This window comes from Gekko japonicus, unplaced genomic scaffold (genome assembly GCF_001447785.1).
Source record: "Gekko japonicus isolate JY-2015 unplaced genomic scaffold, Gekko_japonicus_V1.1 scaffold331, whole genome shotgun sequence".
Lineage (NCBI taxonomy): Eukaryota > Metazoa > Chordata > Lepidosauria > Squamata > Gekkonidae > Gekko > Gekko japonicus.
In genome coordinates, this window is record NW_015172560.1 from 61,142 (window position 1) to 77,665 (window position 16,524).

General features: G+C 46.3%; 1 protein-coding gene across 1 annotated transcript in view; it reads left to right on the forward strand.

Moving 5' to 3' along the window:
- LOC107118845 (polypeptide N-acetylgalactosaminyltransferase 13) overlaps positions 1-16,524 on the forward strand; it is a 233,140-nt gene that overhangs the window by 20,014 nt on the left and 196,602 nt on the right. Inside the window, exon 2 of the mRNA XM_015421224.1 lies at positions 14,358-14,524. Within this exon, the coding sequence (XP_015276710.1) occupies positions 14,358-14,524 (167 nt within the window). The remainder of the gene's footprint in view (positions 1-14,357; positions 14,525-16,524) is intronic.

Sequence of the window (16,524 nt, forward strand, 5' to 3'; positions counted from 1 at the left end):
CACCACCGTGCAACTGCCGGGTTGGGCCGATTTGTCATCTGGAACATCAAGGCCCCCTTTGATCCCTTCCTGATATGCAATGGGGAGTGTGTATTTATAGTTTTTCATGTATCCTGCTTGATGTGAATTTTAGTCTTAATTGTTTTTAACCTGTTTTACCTCTACTGCACTTTGTGCCTATGTAAGCCACTCTGAGCCTGCGTGCGGGGAGGGTGGAGTATAAATGAAATAAATAAATAAATAAGTTATATAAAATATAAAGGAAAAAGTAAAACTACTGTTCAAACCTTTTAAGCCATTTAAAAAGTCAGTTTAAATTTTTTTAAATCAAAGTAGAGATATGGTCTATTTGCCTCGCTTTTTGCGTTCCTTATATACCTGGGTGCAGAACCTAGTCTTGATGTATGATGATTCCTATCTGACAACAGGTATTCTAATTTAATTTTGTTTGATCTTCCTGGGAACGGCCTAAGCATATGCATTCTTGGTCTCCTCGGAAGGAGACGGGCACAAGCCACCAGTGGTCCCTGGTGTTTTAAAAATTGCCATGAATAGCCCTGGGTTGACTGAGCCCCCCATATAGGGCAAGCAACATAGAAAAATCAAGAAAGATCTGGGAGGTGGGGGAACGAATGGAAGCAGCCATTTTGTGAGTCCCACTCCTTATGAGAAGTTTCTGTTTCACTTTACCCCAGGTCCACAATATTCAAAATGGAGGACAGGACTGGCCCATCTACCTCCCAGGGGCAGGGGAGTCAGAACAGTGACTTTCTCAGACAGTCAGTATCTTTATCCACCCAAGTCTTCAGATATGGACTTAACGGGGGAAGATGTCAAATCCAGCCTCCTGTAGTGGTTGAAACTGGAGATGAGGAAGGAAGTTAGGGAGATGTTACGGGAAGCCAAGGAGTCTGACTGTAGAAAAACAGCCCTGACCAGAGGCAGACAATTAAAAAAATCCCATGCCAAAAAGAGAGAAGCATCTGGCAGTACCTCTCGTTCACCTCTCAGACCAAAAAAGAATAGACAAGAACACTCTCCTAGTATGTTTAGCAATAAAAGTAAATTGTTGAAATGGTAATTTTTTATTACATATATTTATGTGGTACATTTTTATCCTGTACTGAATGGTGATATGTGTGATGTTCACCATTTTATCCATACAATAGTCCTGAGGGCTGGGTAGCCTGCAAGTAACTGGCTCAAGGTTTCTGAGCTTCATGGCTGAACAGTGACTTGAACATGTGTCTCCCCATTTCAGGCCACTCTGGCTTCCATGAAGTTATGGCTCCCATAAAGGCCAATTTCCAAGCATTTTCTCCCCTGCTTCCTTTCTCAGTGGTCCAGGAGTGGGACAGTCCTACCCACCCAGTTTTGGGGAAAGGGTGGCTTCTGGGTATACAGGGGAAGTGCTAGTGTTCAGAGGTAATCCAAACAATGTACCAGACAGGATCTATGTTTATCATAGTTTATGTTCCCCTTCATTCCGAGTTCTACTGTTCAAGTTGAAAAGGTTTTTTTTAAAAAATAGATGCATGGGGTTATATGCAGTTTAATGTTGTTGGGAAAGTGTGATTTCTTGTAGTGATAAAGGGCTGTGGGGGGGAGTTCACAGCTTGGAGATGACTGGGACAGCCCCAGGGGATAGGCCCCTCCCTCAGCTGGATCAATCAATGAGACTGACCCTGCTTCAGGAGGAGGAGCCTAATCCTAAAAGGGAGGAAGCCTAATCACAAGAGGAGGAGCCTAATCCCAAGAGCACTGCGATTGGGGAATCTTCATCGCCTTGAAGTTCCAGGCCCCCGAGCTGCGAGGCTGGCCCACACTAGATCTAGGGCGTTTTTGGTGGCGGCTCCTGCCTGGTGGAATGAGCTCCCAGAGGAGATCCGGGCCCTGCAGGACCTCATGCAGGGCCTGTAAGATGGAGCTCTCCCCCCGGGCCTTTGGGTAGGAGCCGCCACCGCCGCTATACCACCACCGCGATGATATTATCCATCTATCACATCTTGGGGAGCGGACGTTGCCCGACTGTGCTGTGAAAAACTGCTCCTGGTGCTCTCGCCTTTAAGAATACTAGCTGTTAAATGTGGGTTGCTGTGTTTTGTGTAATTCTATGTAGGTTTTTGTAGCACCATTTTTACTATATGTGTAACAGTGTTTTATCTTACTCAATTTTTAAACTTGTTGTCAGCCGCCCTGAGCCATCGGGTAGGGCGGCATAGAAATCTCAAAAATAAATAAATAAATAAAATAAGAACTGTCTCACTCCTGGACCACTGAGAAAGGAAGCTTCACAGTAAGTGAATACAAATCTTCCATTCTTCCAGGAACAAGAACTTAGAAGGAATTACAAAATATTTTGGTACTGAATACAATCCTCTTTCTGAGAACTTCTGTTCCCTTCCTTAAAAAGAAATGGGAATACCTTGCATTACATAATTCCTGTTTCTTTTCAAGCAGATGTGGAGAAAAAGCATTTCCAGTTCATTTTAATACATTGGTTGCAATAAAAATGCACCTATATCATTTTATTAGTGTTGGTTGATGTATCTTCATTCTCATTGCATAAAAATGTGTATGTTATGATATATTAAGTTCTCATTATGCCCAGGCATGGACATAATGTTCCCCATCTTTCTAATCATGGTTAAGTGTTCAGGGGTGCGCCATGGGCTCATTACCATCTCTTCTCAGATAAGAAACTCCATTCCTTTTCCTTGTTAGTTTTAGCTAGGGATCAGTGTTGTGGCTTGAATCCAGTGCAAGGACTGTGGTGTTTTTGTGCATGCAGTGAAGCATTGCAGTGCTTTAGCAGCCTCAACGGATTGAGAAATCCCCTTACAAGTGCATTCCCTCCTAACCACACCACACCTGAGAGTCATACCTGGTGAAGGTGTCTTACCCTTTTTTGGCTGCCTCTTTCCCCATTTTTCAGCATTCTCTCTCATTGGCTCCCCCCCCCCATTTTGAATTCCTTTCCCTGACGTCCGTCCATACACAGTTCACAACAGCTTGTTCCCTTCAGTTTTCAGGGTAGCTTTATGCACTGCAAAATGTATTTGAAAATGGTGCACGCTTTATGCACTGCAAAATGTATTTGAAAACGGTGCACAGGGGCATTCACGGTGTGAATGAAGGAATAGTAAGGAAGGCAATGTTTGGCTGCTGGTGTCGGGCCTACGAATGGGACTGAGCTTTTGTTTTAACGCAGGTGCATTCCAACGTTGAAATGTTGAAATGCTGGCATGCAAATTTTTAAAAATTACCACCCAAACCTGCCCTTTCTGGACAGGCTTGGGTGGCAATCCACAAGATGGAAAAAACTGTTCAGATTTCAAGCAAGAAGCTATCTTTCGAATTCATTCCACAATGGGAAAAAAGTACGGGAAAAACTAGTTGAGGAGAGAATGGGGGAAAATGAGGAAAAACCAGGATGGCACGGGATGTTAGTGAAGTTGTCTAGACACAGGGGGGAAAAACCAGTAACATAAGGGAATGGAAATGGAACAATCTTGAAAATGCCTATGTGAGGTTAAGGATCCCTGATCTTTCTGGCTTTCCACTTCTACCAGCAGTCTTTTTCCCACCCTGGGAAAACTTATCCCCAGGATTGTGGGATCCACATAAAATAATAGCCATGTGGGTTAAGAGGCAGGTAGCAAAATCATTCCTTTCTTTCTGTCTTCCTTCCTTTTTTTTTTTGTCAACCGAGCTCTGCTCATGCATGAGTCAGGAAAGAGGCATTTTGCCAACTCCCAGCTGCAGCCTCCCAACATGTATTACTTCATTTTCCCAGGGTCATAAATGGCTGCTAGTGGGAAAGAGAAAGCTCGAAAGCCTGGCAAACATCAACACCTTATACTGACAGATCACAGGACCTAACTCTGTATCTGTACTACTTTTAACCATGGTTACCATCTTTACCAGTTTTTGAAACAAGTTTTCAAAGAATTTTTAAGAGAGAACCTGGTTGGCATTGGGAGAGATCTAATGCTTTAAGCCATGATTAAGGGAAGATGGAAAAATTATTGCCAGAGAAAGGGGATAGTATGATGGATACCGGTTTAACATCCATTGCAACAGGAACGCCTGACTGGGAAATTCCTGGATATTTGGGGGTAGAGCCTGGGAAGGGCAGAGTTTGAGGGATGGGAGGGAGCTCAGTGGTGATGTCATGCCATAGTGTCTACCATCTAAAAATTGTTGTCTGTTGAATATAGTTTGGAGATCAGTTGTAATATGGGGAGTAATCCAGGCTCCACCTGGAAGATAGCAACCCCTAGCTGGGAGTCTCTCGCAGATCTCTTAACCATAGTTAAAAACATGAGCAGCAGCATGTCTTCCCTGGACTTACACTGCAGACAGAATAAAAGCAGCTCTACTTGTTGCTCTAATCAAAACAGGATTGTTCCCATGTAGTTGAATGAATTTTAACCGTTGTAAAGCCGGGGAAATAGCCACCATTTTGTAAGGTTCATTAAACCCATTGCGGAGTGAATAATAGATTCGGTGGTTGTAATGACATATAAAGAACAAATGCTTGAAGTCTTTTTTATTTTGGGCTATCATTTTGATTGCTGCTATTAACTTTCTTAATGCAGAACAATACATAGTAACAACTAAAATCCAGCAAGTTGTCTGAACTGTGTTTGCTTTTGGTCCTAAATGATAACTGTTGCGGCATAAACTGCCTGTAGTCTTTGCATTTTCTCATTTCTCACACTGGTTTACTTATGTTCATGTGATGTATTATCTATTTCAGCACTGTTGAAAACATCAGTACAATTATGAAAGGGATAAAATCACAGTAGGAACAGGTTATGGCCGCGTAATTGGTATGTAGTCAAAGGAAATGATAGTGAATGGGTACATACTTGCACCCTGTTTTCATGCTATTGATCTTCGGAAATGTGTGTTCCTCACATTTAAATAGCTGTACTTAACTTTTTGTATATTTATAGATCTACATCTGACAAATGCATGATTTCAATAGGAAAACCTTTAATTCCCTAGAACGTTGCTTGCAATCAAAACAAATTGTATTGTCCTAAAAACAACTGGGAGAGGGTTAGGCCGTTTACTGCTGCTGTTATTTACACTGTAATTGCAGCAGTCTGTTGCTTAAAATGGTATTGTTTGAATGGGGAAATGCTTTATGTAGTGCAGTGTGTGAAAGTATTTTACATCTGTGTTCATAAATCAATGTCATTAATCGATCCTGGGAAAGCATTTAAAAATTCTAGGCAACAGCGTCACGTTTCTAGCTGCCAGACCTGCGCTGTATTGGAATGCGAGCCCCAACCCCGCCGAGGTTGCGTTGGTGGGGGAGGGCTGCTTTGGCTCCGCGAGAGGCATAGCGAGTAAGGAAACCTACAGGGGGCAGAGCCAGCCTATTTAGGCTTGGCTCCTGCCCCCTGCCTTACCAGTCTTCGGCGAGCTCGAGATGGAGAAAGACGGCTGGGCTGCTGGGTGCTTTTGGCAGTTTAGTTGAGGCAGAAGCAGCAGCAGCAGCAGCATCTGTAGGGCTTGCGGTGAGGTCTGGTCTTGGTGGTACTTCGGCAGTGGCAGTGATTTCACCCGGCGAGAGTTCGAATGCTGTGCTGCTGGGTGCCTCAGGCCTTTAGCCATGGCAGAAGCAGCAGCAGCAGCATTGGCTGGGCATGTGTCGGCTGGCTGGGCTCGCAGCGATGCGGTTTCCCCCCCCCCCAAGCTCTCCTTGAGGGCGATCGGCTCGTTCACGTTGGCGCAAGCCTCGAGGCGAATGAGCTACCCGGCCTCGCATCTGGGCTCTGGCAGCATCGGCGGGCTGGTGGGCGGAGGCAGCAGGGGGAAATCAACGGTGGCGGCCCATCGGATTTGGTGGCACGGTTTGGCGGGGCGCAAGTTAGGCGGCACATATTTGTAGCGTGGGTAACTACGGGGGAAGGGGCTCCCTCTCTATTCTGTGACCAGTTAGAGGAGCTAGGGGCTGCTTTAGTTGCCACCAGATTCCCCCCTCCTTCTTTCCAGCAGTTTGTTGGGGTGAGGGTGTTCCCCCACACACTAGTTAGCAGCGTGGTAATGCTACTTTGGCCCTAACTACCCTGATAGAGTCCACCTTGTGGCTCTTTTTACCGTCTGGAGGCCCATAGCTTTTTGGGAAGGAGTGACGGCTGTTTTTGGGTGGAGGATCAGGTGACCGTTTTGGTGTAATTTGAATGGGGCGGCCATTTTGGTGCTGGCAGCAGGGCTGGAGTTCCAAGGATTGATGAAATGTGTCCAGTCGCGACACAGGAGGGCCCAGTTGAACAGGGTGGTGAGGATCAACAAATGGCGCCTCTCAGTGGCACGTCACAGACTCTAGGTAGGCTTGCCATTGCACAAACACAAACACCTGACAATTCTTGGCCTTGCGGCCCTGTAGGGCTTCTGGCTCCTACTCGGTCGCCTGTTACAATGCCTGTTGTAGGGGCTTGTCCAGGGACACCAGTACGCCTATTCCTTCAGGGTCAGTTGAAGCTGCAAATAATCAGCTTCTTGGGGGTGTGGTAGCTCCGGCTGGCACCTTGGAGGACCACTGGAGTGGTGCTGTTTCACAGCTGTCACTGTTAGTGGCCTCTTCCCCTGCTTCGGGGGGGGGGTGTCACCTACCCCCGGCCCGGGACATCAGCTGCAGGGTGGGGTCTGGATTGGCTGTGCTCCTCCTGATCCATGGAATCGTTCTTATGAGATGGTGCCTGCTAAGGAGTTACCACCGGGGGAACTGGCGATGCCTTTGGGCGACCATCTCACAATGGCTACCAGGGAGAAGATTTTACGGGGAGATTATGTAGATGTATTCTCCTTGTTATATAGGGAGTTGGATAAGAAAGATAGGGAGGAATTGGATGAACAGGACAAGGAGCGCTTGAAGCGCCGCTGCGTAGACAAAATCTATGCTAACTGGTACCCTGGCTTCTTGATTTATGCTGGGGTGATAGTTAGGGTAAGGCCAGAAAGGGCTGCATCGCTGCTCCAATATATGGATATAATCCATAAAGGATATTAGGACTTTATAGGGTCCGCCTGGATGGAATATGATAGGGCCTTCTGGATGAAGGCAGCTATGTACCCAGCACTTCGCTGGGACCTAATCCATCCACATATCTGGATGCAGACGATGTCCCCTGCAAGGCCTATGTTTGGGGAGCATTCAGACAGTGGGCATGTTGTGAAGAGGGCCAATGCGGCCTATGCTGGAGTCCCGCGTTCCCAGGGTGGTCAGACTAGCCAAAGGCACTCCCTGTGTTACGAGTTTTCCTCGCTTGGGAACTGTAGCAGGAAACCTTGTCCCTTTCGGCATGAATGCCCCCTCTGTGCTGGCCCCCATGCTTTTCCATCTTGCCCCAAGGAAAAAGCAAGGTCTGCAGGCAAGGATGGCAGAGGTGGTGGCCATCAGGGAGGGGGGGGTCATGCCTTACCTGACAAAGGGACCAAGTCCAATTAAGGTTCCTGTGTTAGAGCGCTAGTTGCGCATGTACCCGAAGTTTGACGATAGGCAGTATTTGTTAGAAGGGTTCCAGTTCGGTTTTCACATTCCCTATGTGGGTGTGAGGTGTTCCTTTTCAGTTCCTAATTTTCCCTCAGTTCGTGGCTTGGAGCAGGTGGTTAGAGCCAAAATTCGAAAAGAGTGTTTAGAAGGCAGGGTAGTTGGTCCTTTTCCCTGACCTCCAGTGCCCAACTTGCGGGTGTCACCTTTAGGTGTAGTACCAAAAAAGGCACGGGGGAGTATCGCCTCATTCACCATTTGTCTTATCCTCATGGCAGCTCAGTGAATGATGCCATACCTAGTGAACTCTGTTCAGTCAGGCACGCTTCTTTTGATGAAGCGGTCAGTATGGTACGTAGTTGTGGGCGAGGGGCCGAATTGGCTAAATGTCATATCAAATCGGCCTTTTGTCTTCTGCCAGTGCATCCAGATGACTTTGTTCTGTTGGGTTTCTCTTTTGATGAGCAGTACTATATGGACAGGGCACTCCCTATGGGATGCTCTGTGTCCTGTGCTGCATTTGAATGGTTCATCTCCTTTCTGGAATTGACTTTGCGTGCACGCACGGGCTTGTTCAGTACACCCCATTATCTGGATGATTTTTTATTTGCTGGACCTACTGGATCTGGGGTTTGTGCACAGTTATTGTCCAATTTTGAGCAACTGGCTAAGAAACTTGGAGTTCCCTTAGCTGGTGAGAAAACAGAAGGGCCTCACGCTTGCCTCCTGATAAATTGGCTAACGTTTTACGGTTAGTGGAGGAGGCGTGTACCACGGCTAAATCGACACTTAAGAAATTGCAGCAACTAATTGGGCACCTTTACTTTGCATGTAAAGTTGTGGCCCCAGGGCGTGCTTTCTTGCGCAGGTTGTGTGATGCCACGATAGGCTTGAGATGACCTCATCATAGGACTCGAGCTACCCAGGGGATTAAGGAAGACTTGTTTGTCTGGCATGACTTCTTGTCTTCCTATAATGGGGTGTTTTTCTGGAGAAATGATCTCCGCTTGGAGGCTGAACTGCAGGTCACCTCTGATGCAGCAGGTTCTTCAGGCTTCGGTGTCTATTTTAGGGGACACTGGTGTGCTGAAGACTGGCCACCTGAGTGGATCCAGGCTGGTTTGATGTGTGACCTGACGTTTTTGGAGTTTTTCCCAATAGTGGTAGCAGTTTACATATGGGCTGCGGATCTTGCTAGCCAGACTGTCCACTTCTGGTGTGATAACTTGGCAACCGTACAAGTTATCAACTCCTTGACATCTAAGTCTCCTAGGGTCATGGCTCTAGTTAGGGCTTTTACCTTACAATGCTTGCGCTATACTATACTGTTTAAGGCCAGGCATGTGTCAGGAGTCAATAACAGGGTCGCTGACGCTCTCTCTCAGAAACAGATGGAGAGGTTTCGTCAGTTGGCTCCGGACTCTGACCAAGTAGCGGTAAGAATGCCCGAAGACCTGTGGCAGATTGGAGGGCTGAAGCCGAGAGGGCAGTGGGCTTAGCGCTTGCCCCCAGCACGCGCTGGGCTTATATGTGAGCCGGCCAGCATTTTGTTGCTTTTAGGCACAAAGAGGGCCTTCAGCAACTGTGGCCGATCCCAGTGTCACATCTGATTCAATACTGTATGTTGGCAAAAGGTAAGGGTTTGTCTGTCTGTTCCATTCGGGGCAAGCTTTCTGCCCTTGCCTTTGCCAGTAAAGCCAGGGGTTTCAGGGATGACACTGGAGATTTCTGCATACGGAAAATGTTGGATGGCTGGGCCCGAGAGGATGGTGCTCCTTGGGACACAAGCGAACCTTTTTCCCCGGCTGTGCTAAAAGGTCTGAAGCCACAGTGGGTTTCTTTGTGTTCGGATGTATTCGAGGCTGCCTTGTTTCATGCGGCTGCCTTGGTTGCATTCTTTGGGGCCTTGAGAATTAGTGAGTTGGTGGCACGATCTCAGCAGGAGAGGTCTGGTTCTGCCTTGTGCCTGAGTGATGTCCGGATGAGTGGGGATGGCCTGCAAATTACAGTCAGGCGCTCCAAGACAGACCAATTGGGGAAAGGGGCAGTGATTACAGTTGGCCCTTGTTCTGATTTGGACCTTTGTCTTGTCACGTCACTCAGGGCTTATTTGGCTCTGAGAGGGAATTGTGCATGTCTCCTGTTTCTGCATAGGGATGGGTCGCCCTTGACTAAATTTCAATTTTGGGCAATTACCAAGAGGGCTCTGGTTGCTTTGGGCCTTGGTAGTTTTCAATTTGGAACTCAGTCTTTCAGAATTGGGGCGGCTTCCACTGCTGCAGCTATGGGATACCAGGGACCTGACATCCAAAGAATTGGCAAGTGGTGGTCAGCACGTTACAAAACGTATGTCCGGACCTGCAAAGTTTGAGCTGCTCATTCAGTTTTGTTATAAAGGGAATGGAGCATGCTGTTTTTGAGCCTTGGGGCTCTTGTTTTGTGATGGTTAACCTAGTTTCTGTTTTAGGTGCTGTTGGGGGCCATTGAAGGAGCCGGGAACTAATATGTGGCCACAGTACGGTGTTCTGGGCCGGGCACCGGGCCAAGAGAACAACCATCGAATCCCAGTTGGGATGCAGTGAGCGGGCAGAGGTCGAGTGGCTTGGCCAAAGGGGCATGCACTGGCCTCAGTTGATGCTGCTACTATTTGGGGAAAGACGTGGTCCTCCACCTGATGCTTTGGTGATACACCTTGGTGGTAATGATTTGGGTCTGATGAAAGGTAAGGCCCTAGTCATTCAGGCCAAGGTGGATTTGGCTGGCATTGCGGACCGTTGGCCTGGAGTGCAACTGGTCCTGTCAGCAATGTTACCGCGTTAGGTGTGGCGCAGCCTAGGAGATCCTAGGTGTTTGGACCGGGCTAGGCGGAATGCCAGCCGGCAGCTTAAGAACGCCATGGAGGACGGTTTGGGTATCTTTCTGTTGCACCCTGATATACAGGTCGAGTTCCCTGACCTGTATAGGGGAGATGGGGTGCATCTTTCTAACAAGGGCAACAACATTTTTCTTTCAGATCTCAAGCGAGGGGGGCCTAGCGGCGCTGGATCACATGGTGGGGGCCACGGCCTAAGCAGAGGCTTGACCTTTGCTGTGGCAGGGTAGCGCGATCAGGATGGAAATGGTGAGCACCAGGGCATGGTTATAAAGGAAATAAAGGGTCCTCCAGGAACGGCTTTCGGGCCTTTGTGGCTCAAGGCCAGGAAGGGTGATCTTCCTTGGAACAATCTGGATCGGCCTACCTTAGCAGGCCTTTGCGGCTTCTGGGGTGGTGGGTCAGGGGTTCCCTTGAACATGCCACACTGCTGGTCGAAAGCTACCTTCGGTGGCTTGAGATCAGAGCAGGTGCATCGTCCAGAAGGAAATGAAGGTGGTCAGGAGTTTGACACCTGTCATATTCCTCAGTACATTGCCGGTAGCCCCTTGCTAGTTCCCACCCCATTTTAGTGCAGGTCTGACCAGCTGCCTTTTCATGGAGCCAGGTAGGAATTTTTCGCCTCCATTGTTTGGCCTATGGATGGGGGTATTTTTGTCTACCTTGCACTGACGATGGTGGTGTTGGTTTATTGGCTTAATTGGGCCAGGTTGTTTAAATAGTATGGTCACTTTAGTGTTTGGCGGGGTAGCGCGATCAGGATGGAAATGGTGAGCACCGGGGCATGGTTATAAAGGAAATAAAGGGTCCTCCAGGAACGGCTTTCGGGCCTTTGCGGCTCAAGGCTGGGAAGGGGTAATCTTCCTTGGAACAATCTGGATCGGCCTACCTTAGTGGGCCTTTGCGGCTTCTGGGGTTCCCTTGAACATGCCACGCTGCTGGTCGAAAGCTACCTTATGGTGGCTTGAGATCAGAGCAGGTGCATCGCCCAGAAGAAAATGAAGGTGGTCAGGAGTTTGACACCTGTCATATTCCTCAGTACATTTCCGGTAACCCCTTGCTAGTATTTGTTGTTATTAAATAATTAATAAAGTGGCCCTTGTTAAATCCATATTGGTGTCTGTCTCGTTATTCTGACTGGGGGGGCAAAGGTATTTCAGATACTTGGATCAAGTGTTCAGGTGCTTGGTAATTTTGCAGCCCTAATTGTAGAACACAATATGTACAAGATTTCTGCACTGAGCAATTATACACTGTAATAGTTAGAAACCTATAATACAAAGTAACTAGTATACTGTTGGGGCCTAGGTCTGCTCTGCAGAACGTTTGGATGTTTACATTTGTTCATATGGTTGGTAGGATTTATATCCTGCCTTTCTGCAAAAAGTACTCAGGATAGTTTGCAGAAGGATAGGCTTTAACTTATTCAACTTGCCTATATTGTCAGTATTCCATTTTCTAACAACCAACATCTACATTTATTGTATGTTGTTTATACCATAGCCACTTTTCTTCTTGCTCTCACAAAAGCCCAAGATTTCATCATAAAGGCAGGGATATACAGATGAGGGGCTAGCCTCAGGTGCTCATTGACATGGGGGTTGGGGAGAACAAAACAATCTAAAATCTGGAACATAACCTGAGAGGAAGCACAACCTTTCTGCCACCCCAGGCATTCAGTTTTTACCACCATTTCTGTCTATCATGATCACTTTCCTAATGACTTGAGCCAGGAAGATATTTGTGCTTGAAGTAGCCTTAATGTGGAAGTAGGGTTGCCGACCTCTGGGTGGTGGCTAGAGAGCTCCCAGAATTACAGAATTACAAGAAAAATCAGTTCCCCTGTTGAAAATGGCTGCTTTGGAAATGGGACTCTATGGCCTTATACCCTGCTGAAGTCCCTCCTCCCAACCCCACCTTCCCCAGGCTCCACCCCTCCAAGGACCCATCAATTTCCTAACTCAGAGCTAGAAACCTATGTGGACAAAGCCCTGTGCAATTCTCACAATGAAAGATTAAAAACCTAAGAGCAGCCATCTAGACCAATGATCCTTCTCCTTCAGCATCTTGTTTCCCACGAGGGCCAGTCTGTTGATCGTGTAAAGCCTTTCCCTGTTATTGCACCCCAGCAGGTGATATTCAGAAGTATACTGTGTCTGAACATGGTAAGTTCTCTTTAGCCACCATGACTAATATTTATTATTTTATTTGTATCCTACTTTCTAACATGGAATGATCAAGAGGTGTTCCACTTGGGCATTGACCAGCCTGCTACCTGCTTAGCTTTGCAAGGTACCTACTTCATGTACTTGTCAGCTTTACCCAGGAGTGGGAACAAATAGCCATTGGTCAACTTATATGGAACATCCACATTCACATTTAGAGACAGTGTTTGGAATGTATCCTTAAATTAGAATCTGCTTTCCTACTTAAGACAGGCTGTTGTTTTTTATTTTCTACCCTATGCCAGTGCACTAAGAAAGTCTAGTGCATCTTGGATGTAACCTAAGTCTACAGTTGAGCAGCATTGAATGCATAAACTAGGAAGAGATGCTGTCTGTTTGTTTGAAGGATTATAGAGCTTCCCAATGTGTGTGGGTTATTAAGGTGAATAAAACATGTGGTATTAGTTCTTCCTTCTCATGTCATTTTTTTTTTACACATTCTTCGGCAATACAGAATCTAGATTGTTGATCAGCCAATAAGTATCATTCAGATATGCTTAAAATGGTTAATTCTGGTTTAGTGTTCTGTTGTTCCTGTAGTCATCCCTGTCAATTGTCAATGTTGATTAGCCTGTATTTTTCCCTGCTGAGGCTCCTGCCAATGAGGATTAGAGCAGAATAGGTTCACAACTGGGATCTGGTATTTTGTAACATTGAAGCCCCATTCAATTAGGGGAGCTTGAGAACCAGTTGATCTAGGGAAGCTCTCCCTGTGGATGGGTGGCATTAACTCAAGCCTCAATGAGTATGGATGGTGAAAAGTGCCGTCAAGTCACTGGTGGTTTTATGTTGACCTTGTTGGTTTTCAAGGCAAGAGATTAACAAAGGTGGTTTGCCATTGCTTTCATCTGCATAGCAACTTAGGTCATCCTTGCTGGTGGTGGTCTCCCATCCAAGTACTAACCACAGGGCCAACCCTGCTTAGCTTCTGAGATGTGACAGACTAGCCTGGGCCATCCTACTGAAATTGAAATTAACAGCAGTTGATTTCTATAGGATTTTTTTCAAATGGTTCTTTAACTATCTGGAGGTGCTGATAATTTCCTTGCAGTGTCACAAGCTTATCCCTGCCCTCTGAGGGCCCACTTTTGTTCTCTCTTTTTGTGGTAATCAGAATTATATCCTGAGTAGTTTACCCTGTTCTATAATGTCACTCCAGAAGCTTATTTGATTTGTTTGGCTTAGATCTTTTGGGCCTCCTTCAAAGCCACATCAATCAAACCTCAAGGAAGTTTAATCCTGCCTTCACTAGGAAGTTAGGAAGACAGTAATGCTCTCTCTCTCTCTCTCTCTCTCTCTCTCTCTCTCTCTCTCTCTCTCTCTGTGTGTGTGTGTGTGTGTGTGTGTGTGTGTTGTACAGGTACACTGTATAAATGAGAGGCAGCTTCCCATGGGAAATTTACATCTCCATTTATTCTGTCTCTCTTGCTTTGCACAGTTTTGATGCTGTTGACTTTTTTCATTTGGTATTGTAAAATATTGATTCTTATTACTCTCAGTAGTAAAATACCTTAAGGAGGTACATTTTATGGGACTTAATACTAATGTCCCTGTTAGCCACAGCATAGACCCATTCATTACCTCTATGAATATCCCTTGCTAGATTGAGGAGATTAATATTCTTCTCTCATTCCACTTTCAATACAGCAACCTTGGGGCCTGCTTTCTAGAACCTGATTAACTTCTATGTCATTATTTAGTGCCACAGAATGAATTTCTGAATAAATTAGCCTCCTTTTTTTGTCTTTGACAGATGCAAGACAAAAGTCTACCCTGACGAATTACCAAACACAAGTGTGGTTATAGTATTTCATAATGAAGCCTGGAGCACTTTACTTCGAACTATTTACAGTGTTATAAATCGGTCGCCACACTATCTGCTTTCTGAAATCATTTTAGTAGATGATGCCAGCGAAAGAGGTATGGATAAACAGAGTTGCCAGTATGATTAGAAAATAAGTAATACTTTCAGAATATTGTGGCATTTTGATAGATTAAAGGGTTTTCCTACATTCCTATCTTGAAAATCTCTGTTTTTTTCTGTTTCTTGTTCATAATGCATTATTTCCCCAAAAACAGCAGTTAATATGCAAAAAAATGTTTATTTGTTTTTCATTTATTTATATTATTTATAGTCTCCCTTTTTCAGTGGGACTCAAGGTGGATTACACAGAGTAAGACAATACAGTTAGGAAAATGGGACATCTAGTAAGCAAAGCAACAGGGTTTGGTTTGTAGAAATCTAGAACCAAGCAGAAACCTGAAACAGAACTGAAGCAAAGCATAAGTATCGACATGACATAAATGATGCAAAAATCACATAGTAGGATCCTACTTATAGCAACAGATAGTACAAACTAAACATAGTGGTATAGATTTAAGTCTCTAACTCTTTACCAAAGTATCGTTCTGAACCTTTTTGTTACAGTACAGCCCTGTTAACTGTGTAGAACAATTCAGTTTGAATAATTCAGTTTTGAATAGTTTGTGGAAAGCCAGGACAGCAGAATCCTTCCTGACCTAGGCAGGCTATTCCATAAGATGGGGGCCACAGTGGAGAATGGACAAGTATAAGCAGTTGCTGATATTGCCAGTTTTCAGATTGGCACCTACAAAAGGCCCCGCTCAAGTGAGTGAAGCTGTCATAGCAAAGCATGAGAGAGAGCTGATCCTGTAGATATGGCAGGCAGAGGGCATGAAGGGCTTTGTATGAGGTAGCCAATACTTTAAATTGAGTCCAGTAACTGATGGCTGGCTAGTGGAGTGACTGCAGAATGGGAGTGATATGCATGCTCCCTCTAGCTCCTAATAATAGCTGAGCTGTGGTATTCTGCACCAACTGGAGCCTTTGAGTTGATTTTTAAGGGATACCAATGTAAAGTGCATTACAGTAGTTTGGTCTTGATGCCACTATGGAATGGATCCAGGTGGCTAGATCAACTGTATCAAGGTAGGGGACCATCTTCAAGGCTAGATTGAGTTGGAAGAAAGTTTCTTTTTTTACAGCTGTATTAACTTGCTTCTCCAGCTGTAATGTTGGCTTTAGTATTAACTGAGTCAGCAAGGGTTAGCTGAACCCCATCAAAAGTTGGTAGCACAGTGTCCTTCAAGATCTTCACCTTCCCAGCCAACATTACCGCTGCTTTTCAAGAGTTGAGTTTCAGTTTGTTTCCTCTTAGCCAGGGGTCATTTCATAGAAAAAGAGCTGTAGGAGCTCATTAGCATGTGATATGCTAATGAGCTACTATGATATTAGCATATGCCACGCCCCCTGACATCACCGGAAGTGATGTCAGAAGGGGAAGCAAAAGGGGGGAAGGCATATTTAAAACCCTCCCCTTCCCTTCCCCAGCTGGCCTGTGGGGGGGGGAGCGAAGAGAGAAGGGGTTTAAAGTTTAAACCCCTTCTCACTAAAGTTGGGCCTCAGAAGGAGGAAAGAGGGAAGGAAAGAGAGAGAGTAGAGAGAAGGAAAGAAAGAAGGAAAGAGGGGATAAAAAGAGAGAAGGAAAGAGGGAAAGAAAGAGGAGGGAAAGAAAGAGAGAGAAGGAAAGAAAGAGGGAAGGAGGGAAAGAAAAGGAAAGGAGGGAAAGCTGGCAAAGAGGCTCTCCCACCCCCATCCAGCCCCCGCCACCCCCACCCCCACGGATCCCTTACTTACTGCTTCGGCATGGGCCAAGGAAGCCGGCTGTGGGGCTCTCCGGACATCCCCGAGCCACAGCGCTTCTGTGTGGGTCCGAGGGACCCTGCGGTGGGGCTCTCAGGGCCTTCCCCCATCCACAGCCTGGGGAAGCTGGATGTGGGACTCTTCGGGCCTCCCCCAGGCCACAGCACTTTGGCACGGGGAGCTAGGGGCAGGGCTTGCCGCCGCCACCATTTGTGCCAGCTCCTGGGCTGCCACAGCGGCACTCCGGCGCGCTCCG